This window comes from Mustela nigripes, chromosome 10, assembly GCF_022355385.1.
Source record: "Mustela nigripes isolate SB6536 chromosome 10, MUSNIG.SB6536, whole genome shotgun sequence".
Taxonomy (NCBI): domain Eukaryota; kingdom Metazoa; phylum Chordata; class Mammalia; order Carnivora; family Mustelidae; genus Mustela; species Mustela nigripes.
The window spans coordinates 52,439,742-52,459,445 of record NC_081566.1 but is presented as its reverse complement, the minus strand read 5'-3'; the positions used below and the strand labels follow the sequence as shown (position 1 = coordinate 52,459,445).

At 36.0% G+C, this 19,704-nt stretch overlaps 1 protein-coding gene across 1 annotated transcript in view; it reads left to right on the top strand.

The window, feature by feature from the left end:
- USH2A (usherin) overlaps positions 1-19,704 on the top strand; it is a 673,955-nt gene that overhangs the window by 234,418 nt on the left and 419,833 nt on the right. The window contains exon 21 of the mRNA XM_059413329.1: positions 14,547-14,677. Coding sequence (XP_059269312.1) covers positions 14,547-14,677 — 131 coding nt within the window. The remainder of the gene's footprint in view (positions 1-14,546; positions 14,678-19,704) is intronic.

Here is a 19,704-nt window from a genome sequence, read left to right as displayed (position 1 = left end):
TAATTTTGTATAAACTTAAAAAGACATGTACAGGATCAATTTAAGGAAAAGAGAAAACAAACAATTATTTTAGTGTTAATTTTAAAAGTGAATAAATTGAAGGGTAGTTGGTAATAGAAAAGAAGGATACTGAGAGGAAGAATAAGTTGTCGGATATTAGAAATATTATGGAATAATAATATGGTATTTTATTATTACAAAAATGTATCAGTGGAACACAATAGAAAGCATGGAGACGAACTCAAGAGAATAGACTTTAATATGCTACAGATGGATTTCAGTCAGTAAACATTTATTGAGCAAATATTTTTGAGCATCTATTAAGTGCCAGCTGTTGTTTAAGGTGGGGAAAACGCAGAAGTAAATAGCACGAATTTCCTGCCTCACGGAATGCATTATCTAGCCAGTTTTTAAATGTCAAAGAAAATACCTAGAATATATCCTGGTCTCACACTATATGTCAAAATAGATCATAAATAGAATATAATGTTAAACATAAAAATATGGGAAATGAAAAGAAAAAATACAAAGAAGTAATAATTTTTGAATTCAGGGACCTAATTATAAAAGCAAAGTGAGGGAGATACCACTATTGAAAAAAACATACTTTAAAACATAAATGTTTTAAATTAAAAATATTTATTGAAATTAATATAAAAATTAAATTTTTATATTAAAAATAACATTTAGAAGATAATCTATTTTTAAAAAGTAAATGGCTATGATAGACGGTGAAATGAAAACCTTTAATAAGAGAAGAGCACTTACAAAATAGTAATACAGGCAAACGATCCAACTTCCAAAGAAAAACTGGCAAAGAATTTTGGAAATACCCAAATGAAGAACTGTGTTGAAAGAAATTCAACTTCAGTAGTCATCCTAAAAATGCAAATTGAAATTAGAATAAGATCCCCATTTTAATCTAATGCCAGATGGTATCTCCCAGTTTCGCCTGGCCATATCTCTTCATTATACTGAAAATATTTTGCCTAACAATGGTTGCAAGACTTTAGATGAGGTGTGGAAAAGAAATGAAGCAACTTGAGAAGTCTTCTTGCAATAAAATCAGAAATGAGAAGGCATTCCAGTTGATTAATTTATAAATTCACATACTACTGCAAGATTGTAGAGATTACTTAATCCAACAGCTGCATTTAAGAGGAAGAACCTGAGGCCTGTTCTGTGCGGGAAATGAGAGCTCTGGTGTGGGTATGTTTCAAAAACTATCTGGTGATACTGTTTCCTTGTATCTCTATCATTTGGAGATTATAATGAGTGATTAGTGCTTATAATAGTAACAATAGTCACAGTTTTTAATTGTTCTTAGGAGGTAACAGAGGATTATTTGAAAGATGAAAGCGAGCCTTCTTTGGTTTATAAAGACAGCAATTAACTACATTTTTTCAAAACTTCCCACACAGTAAAACTCTACTCTTTTTTTTTTTCTCTGTAGCATTCCCCTACGTTTTATCCTAATCTATACTTCCAAGGTAATTTTTAGAATGTTGATCTAGTGTTTCCCAAGTTCTTTCAAGGTCATGGCTGATGAACATTTAATTTAAAAAATGAAGAAATAATATGTTTAAATGAATAAGGTAAAATTTTAGCATTTTGATAAAAGAGTTAGCTATTCAGGGGTTAAACCCAGAGCATTTATAATACTTTCAGATTAGTTTTCAATTGTCATTTTGTCAAGTATAGTCAGTAAGGATTTTGTTATTCATGTATTTGTAGGGCTGGTTACCATAAATATTTTATTAATGGAGACATTTTTAGCACCACCTAATGGCAGCCAAGTAAAAAGAAAAACCTTTTCCAATTTAGAATTTATTTGCATAATTCAAATTAAGCTATATAGCAATAGTTGCTTATATATGAAACTGAAGTTTTACATTCCCTGATGTACCAAATAGGCTGCTAGAAATCCATCTCCAATCCATTGGCTTGCGTGGAAATGAAGCATAAGGGATATTTGATAATGAAACGAAGAGATTTCTGTTTTCTTTATGAGAACAAGGATAAGAAAATATGTAATAAATTATCCCAATTTTATGTGAGGAGTTTTACTTTAATTTTAGGAATTTACCCATCAAGAGTTCTTTCTCCATACCCCAGTTAATTTCCTGACAAATATACCTTGACTGTTGCATTAGCATGTTTAATTTGTGTAGTTTTTCTTTTCTTTTCTTTTTAAAGATTTTATTTATTTATTTGACAGAGATCACAAGTAGGCAGAGAAGCAGGCAGAGAGAGAATAAGGAAGGAGGCTCCTCGCTGAGCAGAGAGCCCGATGTGGGACTCTATCCCGGGACTCTGGGATCATGACCTGAGCTGAAGGCAGAGGCTTTAACCCACTGAGCCACCCACGTGCCCCTAATTTGTGTAATTTTTCATAGTTGTTTGTAAAGCTTTGACCAATTTAATATACTTGTCTAATAAAGCATCTTTTACCTTCAGTAGATTTTTTAAAACCAAGAGTCATGTCTTCCTGCTTCTTGTGTTAGAATTGTTTTTATTGAACGTGAGTTGAACAATGTGGTTTATATCAGAGATAAGTAACTCTAGCTTAAGTTGCACCTATTTACCTCCTATGGTTCCTAGCAAGACTTGGGAAATGTGTTGACTGCCATATCCTTAACTCTCGGATCAATTGTTCTGGTTATACTATGCATCTGAAGGAGAGTTGTGATAACACCAGATTTGAACCTTCTTCATCCTCATCTCAGCACTTGGGCTTGATACTTCTTTTGGCTTAATGTGATCAAATAGTCACTTGTTTTTAATAGTATTGTCTCCTATAAAATCCCATAAAAACATGTAAATAACAGGACTGTCTACAGGTTGACTATATTCAAGCCATATGTACAGCTGTTGCTTTCATATTCCTACAAAATCTCTTATAAAATTAATGAGAACCTGTGCTTCCAATTTGGATACAGATGAGTAAGAAAGACTTTCAATCCCATGATGAAAAGAACCTAGGCTAAATAAATACCACAGTTTTCTATGAGGCTGTCAAAGAGCAGGTAATGCAGAAAACCCTGGATGAACTGAATTTTGGGAAGAAATGAATGCCTTATAGATGATCAGAGAACTGTGGAACTTTCCATATCTGGGGGTGGGTACTTGACCTCAGGGAAGTAAGCCTGATTTATATAGGGAGAATTTTCAGGATCAAGGAGAAATCAGCTGTGTTTTAGACAATGGTGTGTCCTTGTGAGATGAAATTGTATCTAGAAGAGGTCCAAATGCAAAAACAATAACCCCCAGATCAAGCCCCAGATCCTACTATAGCCTAACTCATATTTTTTTCAAGAATGTGCCTATTGAAGATGGTCTAGAAATGGACTCTTATGAATTCTTGCAGTGATTGGATTCTGGAATGATGAAGGAATGTAATCCAAACATGAGCCAAAAATAGCTATAATTTCAAACCAATATTCTCCCTGCTTAAATAGAGGCAAAATAAAAATGGTAACATCACTAGTCATTTTGAGAGGGGTTAATCACAGGTAAATTGAGTCTAAATAAACCCCAATTTTAGTTCAACACAGTCAACAGAGGTATATTATCAGATGACTAAATTATTGAAATTAGAATGCAAAAAAATTATAACAACTATTATAAATATTTTAAAGGATTTAAAGGCAAAGTGGCATAGAGGAGAGGAAGAAACTGAGGATTTTAGAAGATATATGGTAGCTCTAGAAAGAATAAAATAAAACTACATTTGAGAAGTAAAAATATGTAACAAAATCTTTATTGGATGGGTTTAACAGCAGACAGTGCAGAACAAAAGGTTAATGAGTTTGAACACAGATAGTTATGAAATAAATAAAAACAAAGAGAAAAAAGATTGAAAAAATAAAAAGAGGATCAGTAACCTGTGGGATAATATCAGGAGTTCTAACATACATGGAGAGGAGGGATTTAGGAAGAAAGAAAGAAAATACACAGGAAAAAATATTTGAGGAAATAACTATTGACAAATCTTCATATTTTATGATAAAACAGCAACCTACTGATAAGAGAAGCTCAGGGAATTCCAAACAGGATAAATACAAAGAAATCCACATCTTTGGTATATTATAGTCAGATTACTAAAAACAAAAAATTTTTAAAAAGTAAACCGGCTAAAGGTAAAAAAAGACATAGCATATATTCAATGAAAAGAATGACAGCTAACATTTCATTTTCTGTAATAAAGACTAGAGGTAATAGAATGTCTCTGAAAACAATAACAAAAGCCAACCTGAATTCTGTATTCAGTGAAAATATTATTCAAATATCAAGTTGGGAAACATTTTAAGATAAACAATAACTGAGTTAATACTTCATGAGAAGTTTTAAACTACAACTAATGCTAAAATTTTTTTTCAGGCTAAAGGAAAATAATACAAGATAGGAACTCATAGCTAATGAAAAAATAAAGAAAAAAATATTTTTTTGATTTCTTTAAATGATAATTGACTGGCAGAAGCAAAAATATAAATGTATTCTGCACTTCACATATATATAAAGTAAAATTTATGACAAAACTACCACCAGAGTGGAAGATGGAATATGGAACTATGCTGCCATTGAGATCTTGCATATGAAGTGATAGAATATTAATTTGTGGTAGAACATTATAAGTTAAGAATGCATATGAGTAACCATTTTAAAAATTTTAGTTATTTAAAAATCAACTCATTTCTAAATAATCCATGAATCAAAAAAAAATCACAAGGGAAACTTTAAAAGTTGAAAATTTTATAAAAACAAAAGTACAACGTATCAGCTTTTGGAATGCAGTTAAAGTAGTGTTCAGAGAGAAATATATAGATTAAGTAATTATCTTAGGAGAAAAAGATCCAAGCTTTTCCAAGTTTCTTATTAAAAACTCTAGTAAAAAAGTAAACCTAAGTAATAAGAAACAAGAAATAATTAAGATATTATCAGGTATCAGTGGAATAGAAGCAGATAACAAAGCCCAAATTTGGCTTGCAAGATTATTGGAGGTGGAGACCAGCATAAGGAGGGATGTGATTTTGAACTGTTTTCAAAGATCAATCAATACTTTTTCCCACATTAATAGAGTAAATAGAACAAAGTATTATAACCTATCAATAGATGTGGAAAGCATCTGACAAAACTTAACACCTACTTATAATGAAAACTTTCAGCAAAATAGGAATAAAGGGGAAACTTTCTCCATTAGATGAATGACTGCTACAAATTATCCTATAGCTTATACCCGTAATAGTGAAATATTGGAAATATTGGAAAGGAAAACGTCTTTATTTGTATTTTAACATGGTTATGTATGTATGTTTAATCTCTAAACAAGTGCTAGAATAAGACAAATTCAGAAAGTTGCAGTATAGTAAGTCAATATAAATAAAATTGATCAAATATATTAGTAATAAACAATTAAATTTTTAAAAGAACTTTTAAAGGTGGCTTCAAAACACAGTACCTTAACAGGGGCCCCTGGGTGGCTCAGTTGGTCGAGCATCCAACTCTTGGTTTTGACTCAGGTTGTAATCTCAGGAGCCAGTTATTGAGCTCAGGGTTGGACTCCATGCTCAGCAGGGAGTCTGCTTAAGATTCTCTCTCTCTAGGACGCCTAGGTGGCTCAGCAGGTTAGAGCCTCTGCCTTCAGCTCAGGTCATGATCCCAGGGTCCTGGGATCAAGCCCTACATCAGGCTTTCTGCTCAGCGGGGAGCCTGCTTCCCCCTCTCTCTCTGCCTGCCTCTCTGCCTACTTGTGATCTCTATCTGCCAAATAAATAAATAAAATCTTAAAAAAAAAAATTCTCTCTCTCTCTCTCCTCCCTCTACTCCTCCTCCCACCCAACTTGTGGGCATGCTCAGTCTCTTTAATTAATATTCTGATTGATTAATTAATTAATTAATTAATTGAAGAGAATACTGGAGTAGATGGTGCCATAGAAACAGCTAAAGCAGAGGGGTGGTAAGAATTGTTAATAGACCAGTCTTAACCAGCCAATTAGTAAAGTTGGGATCTGATAAAAAGACCTATGGAAGATGAGGTAGGAAACCATGCAGAGATACCTGGGAAAGATATTTCTAGGCAAGGGGAAGAACAATTGGCTAATGTACTCAGAGTATAAAAAGGGAAAAGAAATATAATAGGAAGTGAAAAACATAGTGGAAACTGGATTATTTAGGATGTAGTAGACTATTGTGGTGACTCTCACTTTTACCTGGAGTAAGACAGGATGTCTTCAGTGATTACCAAGAAGACGGATATGACCAGAACTGTCTTTTTTTTTTCTTAATAAGATTTTATAAATTTATTTATTTTAAAGAGAGTGAGAGATAGAAAGAGAGAAAGCAAGAGTGGGGAGGAGCCAAGAAAGAGACAAACAGACTCTTCACTTAGCACAGAGCTGGAAGGGGGGCTGACCATGTGGATCATGACCTGATCTGAAATCAAGAGTCAGATGCTCAACTCACTAAGCTATCCAGGCACCCCCAGAATTGTCTTTTGATGGGCTCATACTTTAGGTATTATTTTAGAATAGGCTATAGTGTGTGTTTATGTTCATGTGTATATTGGTTGGAGGGGGTGGTCATGGAGCTATGATGGCAAAAGGAAGATCAGTTAGGGAAAATAATCACAGCAATCTAGAAGACAGAGAATGATGATTTATAACACAGGGGGATCCACAATATATAAAAGAACTTGAAGAAAGCAAGTAGAAATAAATAAATGAAGTCTTTGAAATTGGGCAAAAGACATTTGTTTGTATATCTCCCAGGAAAATACAGGGCTTTTTTTTAATGGTTGATGTAAATATCATTATGAAGATATAGATGAGAAATCTCACCACCATGAATTAAAAAATGAACTGAAACCACATTGCGTTCTCATTCTTTGCATCTCAGATTTTGAAATGTCCACTGTGGGCCAGAGTTTAAGGAAATGGTCATTCACACTATTTTTTTTTTTAAGATTTTATTTATTTATTTGACACAGAGAGATCACAAGTAGGGAGAGAGGCAGGCAGAGAGATAGGGAGAAGCAGAGCTTCTCTGCTAAGCAGAGAGCCTGATGCGGGGCTCGACCCCAGGACCCTGAGATCATGACCTGGGCCGAAGGCAGAGGCTTAACCCACTGAGCCACCCAGGCGCCCCTCATTAACACTATTTAAAAGCATGTGGATTAATTATTGACTTTTGAGAGGTGATAGGTAGAGTGATATTTATAAAAACTTGGATAATTTTTCAATGTTTACCATCATCAACTGGACATTATCTTATAGCTTAGAACCTTTGCTATAAGAAATAGAAGCTAAAGCTTTCACTTTCAGTTCCTATAGTTCTATAGCATTTTAATTTTTAGGTAGCCCGATAATTTATTAATTTTTGGCAAACTTTCGTATTAAAGTTTAACATACATACAGAAAAGTGCAAAAGTCATTAGTGCATAGGTTGTCGAATTTCAAAAACTGACCAGCCCCGTGTAACCAGCACCCGGAGTATTAATAAAACATATGGGACCCCCAGAAGTTCTGCATTGTGCGCTGTTCTGCATCTCAACCAGTGTTACCACCATCCTGACTTCTGACACCATTGATTTAATTTGCCTGATTTTAAACTTGATGTAGTTGAGATTAAACAGTATATTCTCTTGGAAAGGTTGATGCAACTAGTGCATGACGCTGTGGTTTCTTCATTATCGTCGCTATATCATATCCCAAGTATTTGTCCTTTCCACAATTAATGGGAATTTGTGTATATTCCATTTTCATCTATAATGAAAAGTATTGGTATAGATGCCCTTGTATCTATTTCTGAACCTATGAATTTGGGGGGAACATACACCTTGGGGTGGAATGGCTAGATCAGAAGGTGTGCCTATATTTAGAAGATATACGGATAACTTATACATAGTGACAGATAGTTTTTCAATGTGTTGTAGTGACTTCCACTCCTGCCAGTAGTTTATGAGCATTCCAGTTGCTCTACATATTTGGCTATACTTACTGTTTTCTATTTCATTTCAGCCATTCTAGTGGACATTTAATGGTATTGCATTTTATTTGGCATTTCTCTGATGACTAATGATCCTGAGCATCTTTTCTGTGTTGATTAGTCATTTGAATATCATATTTCTTGAAAAGCTCATTGTCCCCATTTTTAAAAAAAAGATTTATTTTATTTATTTATTTCAGAGAGAGAGAGAGAGAGAAAGAGCATGAGCAGGGAAGAGAGGCAAAGGGAGAAGGAGAAGCAGACTCTGCCACTGAGCAGGGAGCCTGATGTGGGGCTTGATCCCAGGACCCTGAGATCATGACCTGAGGGGAAGACAGACACAACTGAATGACCCACCCAGGTGCCCCTCCCGCCTCAATTTTCTAATGGATTGTTTTCCTTTTTCTTGTTGATTTGTAGGATATATTCTGGATATTCATCTGTTACCAGAAATATGTGTTGTAAATATCTGCTCCTACAATGTTAGTTGCCTTTTCACTCTCCTATTCATGCCTTTTGTTAGACAAAAGTTCTTAATTTTGATACAGTATAATTAACCATCCATTCCCTTTCTATTATAGTTTACCTCACTGTTCAAGAATGTTTTGCCGATTCCATGGCCTTGTAACTGTATTGTTTTTATGATTAAATGTTTAAAGTTATATAAACATTTATATAAAGTTAAATATTTCCAGCTAAATCTTGGATTTTTAGATTTTCTTAAAATGCTAGGCCATGGATATATGGGTATTTTACTCTATTTTTCAAAAGATTCATTTATTTATCTGAGAGAGAGAGAGAGCACACAGAGGGAGAGGGAGAAGGAGAAACAAACTCCCCGTTGAGCAAGGAGCTTAATGTGTATCCTAATAGCCTAGATGAGTAGCTGTACAAAGTATGTGTTTCCTAAATATTTCTTGAATGAATGAATGAATGAATATTGAGATAGAAGAACATTCTATTATTTCTTCAGAAACTTGAAACAAAAATACTGAACCTTAGATTTTTTCCTGTTTTTTTTCTTTTAAATCACAAAGGTAAATTCTTAGGCAAGTGAGAAATGTATGCTTTTCATTCTTCTATTCATCTTAGTCAACATTGCTCCTTAATACAAACTTTAAAAGTAAAAAAAATTCTTTGGTACTGTTTGGCTCTAGGCCACATATCCTCTTATTCTTGGGACAGGATCAAAGCATATTCATGACGCATAGAGGAAGAAGGGTCACGCTCAATCACAGGCTGTATTTAAAGCTTCTGCTCTGTCAGTGTAGAATATATCTGTTTCCATTCTTTTTCCCAACAGAAGTCTCAAGGCTGAACCTAAAATCAATGGATGGGGATATATAAATATTTAATTTCTTACAGCAGAAGGGGGTGTGATTATGTTAAACAATTAGGTATTTTACCGGTCTGTCTCATGGTAAATTCAATAACATTCTCTTTGAAATATTTTATATATTCATCAAAAGTGTTGTATATGCCAATACATTTATTTGTGAATTTAGTTCATTTAAAAAATTGGTCATATGACGTAAAGCATTGGGCTCAAAAGATAGGACTTACCTATATCTATAGCAATATTATCAAGAACATGACATCTCAATGGATGTGTGCATTATTAATTTCTTCATAGAATATATGCAAAAAATTAATCTTTGTAATGTAAGCAGAAAAATGACAAGACTGAATTATTTGAAAAAGCTAAAGGAAAGTTGACCATACAACATCAAATCAAATTGTGCTTTATTATACTAAATCCTCCCTTTTCACAAGAAATTTTCCTTGTTCTGTATATAAGGTATTATATTATAGTTGGGCTAGAAGTGCATTTCTTTGTTATATAAGTATAAAATTTACAAATGTGTCTGAAAAACATATGTACTTCCTTATCTCATGGCATATAATATTAGTTGATTTATTCCCACATATAACTCAACTAAATATTCTTGTAATTCTTACTCTGATTCCATTTCATTCATCAAATTTCCCATCAGTTAAGAACAAGTAATTATATTTCTGGATTGAGCAATTATTAATTTTATTAATTTCTTCCCTCATTCAAATACTTATATTTGCAAGTATCCTGTCTATTTCCACACAGGTGCCTCTAGCACATGGATGCTGGTGGAATTTTGATCAGGATGGCATTGAAAGTATAGGATGATCTAGGCAGTATAGACATTTTAACAATATTTACTCTTCTGATCCATGAACATGGAATGTGCTTCGATCTTCTTGTGTCTTCTTCCATTTCTTTCATGAGTGTTCTATAGTTCCTCAAGTACAGATCCTTTACCTCCTTGGTTATGTTTATTCCCAGGTATCTTATGGTTCTTGGTGCTGGAGTAAATGGAATCAATTCTCTAATTTCCATTTCTATATTTTCATTGCTAGTGTATAAGAAAGCAATTGATTTCTGTACATTGATTTTGTAGCCTGCCACATTACTAAGTTGCTGTATGAGTTCTAGTAGTTTGGGAGGGGAATCTTTTGGGTTTTCCATACAAAGTATCATGTCATCTGTGAAGAGAGAGAGTTTGACTTCTTCTTTGCCAATTTGAATACTTTTATTTCTTTTTGTTGTCTGATTGCTGTTGCTAGGTCTTCTAGTACTATGTGGAACAACAGTGGTGAGAGTAGGTATCCTTGTCATTTTCCTGATCTCAAAGGGAAGGCTGTAAGCTTTTCCCCACTGAGGATGATATTTGTTTATATTCATTTTTCCTAGACAGATTTATGAAGTTGAAGAGTGTTCCCTCCATCCCTATACTTTGAAGCATTTTAATCAAGAATGGATGCTGTATTTTGTCAAATGCTTTTTCTACATCAATTGAGAGGACCATTTGGTTCTTCTCTCTCCTCTTATTGATTTGTTCTATCACATTGATTGATTTGCAAATGTTGAACCACCCTTGCATCCCATGGATAAATCCCACCTGCTCATGGTGGATAGTCTTTTTAAAGTACTGTTGGATCTTATTAGCTAGGACCTTGTTGAGAATCTTGGCATCCATATTCCTCAGGGACATTTGTCTGAAATTCTCCTTTTTGATGGGGTCTTTGCCTGGTTTGGGGATCAGGGTAATACTGGCTTTGTAAAAAGAGTCTGGAGGTTTTCCTTCTGCTTCTATTTTTTGTAACAGCTTCAGGAGAATAGGTATTATTTCTTCTTTGAATGTTTGGTAGAATTTTCCAGTTGTTTAATTTTAAAACAATAGTTTTAGTTATAATATCTGATACTATATATAAAAATTTAAAAAATGGTAATTTGAAGATAAGATGTCTGATGGAGAGAGATACTCTAGACCCAAAGGAGGGAAGCTTAAGAGAAGAAGAGTTGGTAGAAATACAGTTGTTCTCTAGTCAGAATGTAGACCACACTTTGGCCACAACTATGTTTTTTTGGCAGATACCTCCTTCTTTCCCCTGATTGGTCTACCCTAATAATTTATTTCTTTACCTCCCATTTCTTTCTTTATCGGGTTTTTGTGATGAGTGCTCCATACCCACTACCTACACATCCATTCTCTCAATCCTTATAACCCAGTCATTTGGAGTCTGGACCATTCCATTCCATTGAAAAAGATTATGTCTAACCAGCTCTGTAATCTTTTCTTTAGGTCTAATTATTCTGGACTTACAGGAAGTGTTACATGGTTACCTAACTTTGCCTTCTTAAAGTTCTCTCTTACCTAGGCTTCCATTTTACAGTATTATTATCCTTGTTCTAATTTTGTTAATTTCCTTTTGCTTTTCTTTTCTTAAATGTTGGAAGAGGGTCATTTCCCCCAAAACTCTTTTTCTTTTTCTATGTTCTGCTTCAAAGAGACATGGATTCTTGACAGGTAATTGCTAATTTATTTTCTGGCCCCATCTTCTCTTCTAAGATTTAGTTTCTTGTTTCCCAGTGTTGGATAGTTTTTGCATCATTAATAAATACACATTGTGCCCCAAACTGAACTTAAATCCTCAATCCCATATTTTCTAATTTTACCTGACCTTTTTATTTGTTAATAATGATGATTTCCCCTTAGTAATTGATGAAAAGAATTCACCATTTTGTCCCACATCATCACCTCATATCAACATGTCTTAATGAGTTTCTTCTGAAATATAGTCTATTCTTTCAATCCATCTCATTACTTGTCAGTTCTTAATGAAAAATTTTATCAACTTATTCCCCCAAAACACAGTGATATCCTAACTGGTTGCTCTGTGGCTAAATCATCTGTATCTTTTATACATGCCCCCATTAGTTTGGTTACCATAATCCTGACTTTGACCATCCTATTCCCTTCTTCCACCCAAGGTTTAATGCCTTCCTTTAGTCTATAAGATAAATTCTAATCAGGAAGCTCAGCCTTTTCTGTCAATTTATTAGAGGAGATGAGCTAGTAGCAGGGGTTCATATGAGTTTGAATACCAAGGAGTGATTTGTTGGGACAAACAATCTTATTCTGTGGCTCAGAGAGAGGCTGGGATAGACCAGGTACAAGTTTGATAACAAGGACATAATATCCTAGCAGCCAGGAGGAAGAGAATTGGAATGGGAGTCAATGCAATATCCAAATAGGTAGGACAAGTATGTTTAAAGGGGCCCAAAGCACAAAATCTAGAAGCCAAAGATGTAGAAGCTAAGAAGGATGGGGAAAAAATTGAGTTGATTCTTTGGCAAGTCTGAAGTCCACATTCCAGACTTGCCTTTGCTGGTATTAAAATTTTCACTCTAAAGACACTTATCACACAACCTCCTTTCCATCTTTGTCTTCTATTCAGATTCTCGGGCTGGATAGTCTATGGCTAAGATGTGGTCTTGCCTGTCTTTCCAGATTCACCTCTTAACTCCCACTCAGACATCCAACATTCCTCAATACTTTAGCCTTTTGTAGTTTTCCCCAAGCCTTTCTACTCTTGGGAAACAAGCTCTAGCTTCATATTCTCAATGAAACCTTCCTCAATCCCTTTGAATCAAATTACATCTTATCTATGTCTCTGTATCACTTATCACACCTCATAATAAGTTTTTGTTTTGTCTTTTTCCTCAACTAGAACCTAACATCAGGCACTGGCTTGTCAGTTTTTCTTCTTTACCGTGTAACAGAGTACTCAACAAATGTTAATGTTCTACTGCTGCGTAGATTAAAAATGGCAATCTGGGGGCACCTGGGTGGCTTAATGGGTTAAGGCCTCTGCCTTTGGCTCGGGTCACGGTCCCAGGGTCTTGGGATCGAGCCCGGCATTGGGTTCTCTGCTCAGTGGGGAGCCTGCCTCCTCCCCTCTCTCTCTCTGCCTGCCTCTCTGCCTGCTTGTGATCTGTCTGTCAAATAAATAAATAAAAATCTTTAAAAAAAATGGCAATCTGATACTCACAAAATGACTACTACTTTCCTGCCTCTACACCTATGCTAAAACTTCCCCCTTGTCACTGATACACCTCTCCCCTGCCTTCTCCTCCTCCAGGTTCTTAGAAGATTTAATAAATGCACCTAGATGCCATGTAATGAACCAGGGGTGGAAAGATGAGTCAGACATGATTCCTGCAGTAGTTCGAGTCTGTTGAACTCAAATTAAAACCCCACCTATGTAGGACTTTGGTTACCAGGCTAGCTTGAAGGGAACTCTCTCTGCTTCAAACTTCCATAGTTCTGATTGACCGTATGACTACTTGAACCGGTATTCACTAATTATTTAATATTGTGATCATGAGGTGTTTTGGATTCTCAAATAAGTTCTTGACCTCTTATTTGATTCTCATCATACAATTTGTCTGTTAAGACACATTTTTTATTGCCAACTAATATGGGAATTCTTTGAGAACAAAGACTAGATCTCTTAAACTTCTTTGTCAGTTTCAATACATTAAGCAAAATGTGTTACACACAAGGAAGGGTGCTGCAAGTGAGTGGGATACCATGTGTTGAGACCATGTGGGAATAGTGGGAAGACATCTTAGTAGACCATCGCAAGCTTCCCCTGCTTCGTGAGCTGGGGAAATTCCTCTAAGACAAGAGCATTGTATGTCTAAGGCAGTAGGTGATCTGAAGGGTGAGGGAGACCCTGAAATTCTGAAAGCTGCAGACCATTTGGTTATAGGATCCTGTTTCAGAAAACTGGCTCTATGGGCCGCTTCATAGCAGGTCGTTCTAGTTTTTAGCTTCTAGACTGATTACTAGACCGATTCTTTAAATCTCCTAAGTATTTTAAACAAGCCCCACTGTCAAAAACCCATTTATTTTTATGGCTCTGATATTTTCACATTGATACTCTGAGTGTCCAATTTTGGGTTGACAACATGTCTTTTCATGTTGATGAGTTTTGCATAAATTGGAAGTGCATTATATATTGATTAGTGGGAGTACAGGCTTGAGTTTCCAAGAACAGGTTGGCATTCATAACAGGATATATTTAAAACCAAATGGCTAGGACTATCCCACTACATTGCTGTGTATAAATCCCTGACTGTACTCACTACATCATAAATAATAATGAAAGTAAATGTACATTTATCAGAAAGAATCAACAAAACCCCAGCACTGATTTGCTGATTGCACTTGTCTCACCAGGCATTAAGGCCAGCTTTCGAACAAGGGTGCCTGAAGGTTTGATTGTCTTTGCCGCATCGCCTGGCAATCAGGAAGAGTATTTTGCACTTCAGTTGAAGAATGGACGTCCTTGTTTTCTTTTTGATCCTCAGGTAAATGAGTATTCATAAGGCTTGATATATTTGAGAGCGTACTAGGTGCCAGGGACTGAGGAAAGCGCTTATATTTCACATTGAATCTTCACCAAAAACTTGGCGGTAAGTACTATTATTAGCCTCGCTTTACTGATGAAAACAATGGAACTTGCGAAGGTGCTGACGACTTGCCCACAGCTAAAATAGCAGAGCTCTCTTTTCCACCGCATAGTCTGACTGAGAATCTGCATGCTTAACAACCATATGCTATCTTATAATGAAGATGGAAACTTTTAAATACATTTGAATAGATCTATTTTTATTTTCCTTGAAAGCAAAACTATGTCTCTCCTTAATTCTTCCACATCCTCTCTCCCCACTTCTCTCTTTTTCTCTCTCTCTTTTCCTTCCTCCCTCTCTTTCTCTCTCCCTCCCTCCTTTGTTTACCAGCAAATATTTATGTGCCTACCAGGTACTGTAATGCTGGGTATCACAGACTATAATGGTTTTAAAGTTAAATTCAACCATGCCCCTGTGAAACAATCTAGGTAAAACTAATGTAAAATATTCATGAACAGTATGGAAGAAAAGTACAAGGAGCTGTGTATTATGGGAGCACAAAATCAAGGGTCTTTCTTGTCTGAGTGGTCAGTCTTCTCTGAAAATGTGATATTTAACCGAGATGCAAAACAATGAGGAAAAGTTAGAGCAAGAACACGTGTCTGTACGGAAGATGTATGTTTGAGAAGGGGCAGGACAGGGGAGATACTAATGAGATCAGGAAGGCACTGAGAATAAAATTTCTGGAAGAGCAAATAGCAAACATTAAGTGCCCAAATAGTCAAGAATGTGACTTATTCTACACATCAAGATGAATGTAATATGAATGTAATTTAGGACAAAGAGAAACGTGAGAGTTTGGACAGCTGGATGGAGACCAAGTCACCGAGTGCTTTGTAAGCAAATGTGACGTTTTGAATTTTTCCCAAAGGCAATGGAAAAATCACTGAATAGTTGTCTTCACTTGTGTTAAACAAGAATTGGTAAGAATTTGACAGTAGGTACTGTACTGGGCCAGGGAGTACTGGAGGAATGAGTAAGGTTTTGTAAAAGACGATTTACTTTCCATTTCCTCGGGGTTTCAACTTTAAACTGCTGATCTAAATCCTAAGTCATGCCTGCCAAGTCAATGTTTTACATTATGGTGTAAAGCTGTGGGTGAGGATCAGCACCTAATATGCCCTGGACACCCACACACCTTAAAGAAGGGAGGCGGAGCCTGCTGGACTCAGTGTATCTGAGCATCATGCCCGGCTCCTTGCAGAGGATCACAAGATTCTGGCTGGGTTCTCCCTGTGTCAGGAAGCTGGAAGACCCATGAGTTGGCAACTAGAATGACCAAGGAAGAAAGGTTTACACCTGGTGTTTTGACACAGGGACCTGATAACTGCCAGGCCAGTACTTGGTAGGCACTCAAGCATAGACTCCTGGGTGTCCTGTAGAATTGCAGTTTCTTAAGGGGTACCTATACATGGGCAGTGAGTAAGCAAAGAAGGAGTAGCTTCGCATATAAGCAAATCCAACAGCCAGAGAGAATGAAAAAAGCAGCTGTCTCAGAAGGCCAGGCAGATGGCAATGGGGGAAAAAACCCAACAACCAGCACACTCAAGTTAATGGAGTAACAGAACTGAAAATATTATTTATCATTTCAAAACTCTAAGTAAATGAATTAGGAGAGAGACACTAGTGAGCCTGAGATTAGCAGGGCAAAATACGTAAGAAAAATATAAAAAATATTTTCAGATCTTCAAATAAGAATTTCAGAAGGACAATAAAAAAAAAACACTTGAACAATAAAAAGGATTAAAAGGATGAGAAAAACGTAATGGAATATAAGGTAGGACAGCATATCCTTTTAAGGAAGAATTGATTATAAATTTATTGAAAGGACTCATGAAGTTCTAATCAAGGTGAAACAAAACCATTGCTTCTGTAGGACCTCTATATGCCAGGCATGATTCTAAGTGTTGACTGTATCTGTAAACACACATACACACACACACGTTTAAATACTACAACAATTCTATGAGGTAGATGCTCTTATTATTCCCACTTTACAAGTTAAAAAAACAAAACAACAACAACAACAACAAAAAAAAACCAGAGCCATGCTTAAATTAATTTCCCCAAAGTCATCCAGCTAATTAGTGAAGAAGTCAGGATTGAAACCCAGGCATTCCACCTCCGAAGACCATGATTTTAACTCTGATACTCTGCTGCTTGTCAACATGAAAGAATAATGCTTATTAATACACAGAGACATATAAAATACCATCCATGCACCATATTGGAAGGAAATATTTCAGCAAGCCATCTAATCAGAAGGAAAAAAAAAAGTCTGAAATATGAAGAGGAAAAGCAGTGGTAAATATTAAAGCTGGCAATATTAAGTTCAGCTTAAATATTTAATGGCAGTGTGACTAGAAATGTGTTTTATTCTGCCAAAGAATATTTGAAATAGAGGAGACATATGACAAAGGCAAAACAGACAAACAAACTAACCCCTAATAATTGTTTGGTGCTGAAATTACCAAAAGTTGAAGGAAAAGATAAGTGATTTGAAAGTTTTCTAAAGGTATCAACTTAGTGGAGAAGGCGAAAGGGGAATGGATCGCATTGGTGTCTTATTTTCATAAAATAAACAGGCAAAAATGTTTTGTTTTAAATGCTGTGAAATAGACATTAATTATTGATAGAATGAAAATGTTCCAAGAACATCCAAATTAACAAGGTGAAAAGAGAGACTAAATGGTCAAAATCAACAAAAATCATGAAAAGGAAGGAAATAGTACAGTGAAATAGAAGAAGGTCAGTGAAAATGAAATTCTGCTCTGCTTTCCTTCCCCCAACTCATTTATATCTGGGAATAATTGAGAAGAAGCCACGTGGAGAAAAACCTTAATTGTATAACCCTTTATTCATAGAGCTTTTAAAGTATACAACGTGGGTTCACATTAATTGTCTTACTTTTATTCTTGAAGTAGCCACTTGAGGTAGTATTGTTTTCATCCCTGCTTTAGATGAAGTGGCCTAACTAGAGTCACACAGTAATTTAGTGATGGAACTGGCACTGGATGTAGTTTATTTCATTTAATGCCGTTTTGTTAAACACCTATTATGCTCCATGAGCTGTGCTATGCAGTTACGCACTAGGAACACAGTAATAAGAAATGAACATGTCATCCACTCTTGCGATCCACTCATCTGGTCTTCCCGGTCCCACAGTTGGAGTACAGAGTCTCTGCTTGACTTGGACAGGTCAGGGAACGACCAAGACCCAGAGAAGTATCCTGTGGTGAGGTGACTTCACATTAACTCGAATTTACAATTGGTCTTTCCCATTGCAAATGTCCATTCCAATGTCTGTGTGATTCTAGATGACTAAGCACATCCCAGAGCTCCATTTGCAAACGTATGCTGGCTTGTTGTTCATCATCTATTTTGGGTACAGTAAACACACAAACACACACAAACATGGGTCAAAGTTTTTACAGAATTAATACCAAAATGATTTCCCCGGATCTGAAGCATGACTGTATCTCTTTGAAGAATGTTGTATCCTCAAATTCTGCAGAACGAGGTTACTCCACTCAGCCATAGAATTGTCATGAAGATCCTGAGAATGGCTGCCAGAAAACTCTGACTCATCTATTTCATCTCCTTTTCAATGATCAGGTCAGTGGGAGACATGATAGCAGAGTTCAGGGAGGCATACACAGGGCATTGCCAGTCATTTCTGCCCCTTTCCCTTCTCCCTCAAATACTTACAGAGCGCACTCATCACTGTCATTAGCTTTTCCAGCCACTCTGTCCCTACTCTCTATACCTCAATCCTAACCTGTATAAAAAGCTGGTAGGTGCCAGCCCAGTATGAAATGAATTGTTTATAGCCAAAAGTTGGAGGAGCAGGGGCATGGGAAGGGTTTAATTAATGATGTCTGGCAAGTGAATTTTTTTTTTTTTTTTTTTTTTAAAGCAAGCTATTCTTTTTTTTTTTTTTTTTTAAGATTTTATTTATTTATTTGTCAGAGAGAGGGAGAGTGAGAGCAAGCACAGGCAGACAGAGTGGAAGGCAGAGGCAGAGGGAGAAGCAAGCTCCCTGCGGAGCAAGGAGCCCGATGTGGGACTCGATCCCAGGACGCTGGGATCATGACCTGAGCCGAAGGCAGCTGCTTAACCAACTGAGCCACCCAGGCGTCCCTGGCAAGTGAATTTTTATTTGGAGTAAAAGTATCTCTGCACAAGGCAAAAGTTACCTGCATTTTTAAGAAAGTGATGATTATTTAATTGAAAAGAATATAAGGTATTAGTTGAGCAGGATTAGCTTAGGAGGTACTTGAGAACACGTGATCAGGTATATTATACTAAGTGGTCTTAGGACAGGATGCTGAATCTCTGTATGAAACAGTGAGCTCAAGCTAGCAGAGACTGCGTCCTTGCCACCCCTAAGGAATTTATACTCCGATGGAGGCAAACTGAACATATCATATCTGCTCACTTTTTAATGAAGCCTCTACATATTTTCAGACAAAAAAAATGTTGAAACTGGAATAGAGAAAATTTTGAATATTCTTCCATTGTTTTTTCTCCTTTTAGGTAGGGACAGGAATGCAGCTGCTTGTAAAAAGTTAGAAGTATCTCACATTTAAAGAACTTAGAACTTCTATATGCTTCCCAATGATGTTCATATTACATTTTGAATACTTTAGGTACTACTGTAAGCCAGTTTTCTTTCCTCTATCTTTGAATGAGATAAGATTATCTAATGAACGCCTTGTTGGACAAGTTGTTACTTACTTCATGTGTCTTTCTTATCAGGCTGTATAATTCAGTGAGGGCCAAGTCTGACTCTTTTGTCCTGAAACAGATCCTTGAGGCTAAGTCCTTAGAATAGAATAGATGCTTGGGGCGCCTGGGTGGCTCAGTGGTTTGGGCTGCTGCCTTCGGCTCGGGAAGCCTGCTTCCCTCCCTCTCTCTCTGCCTGC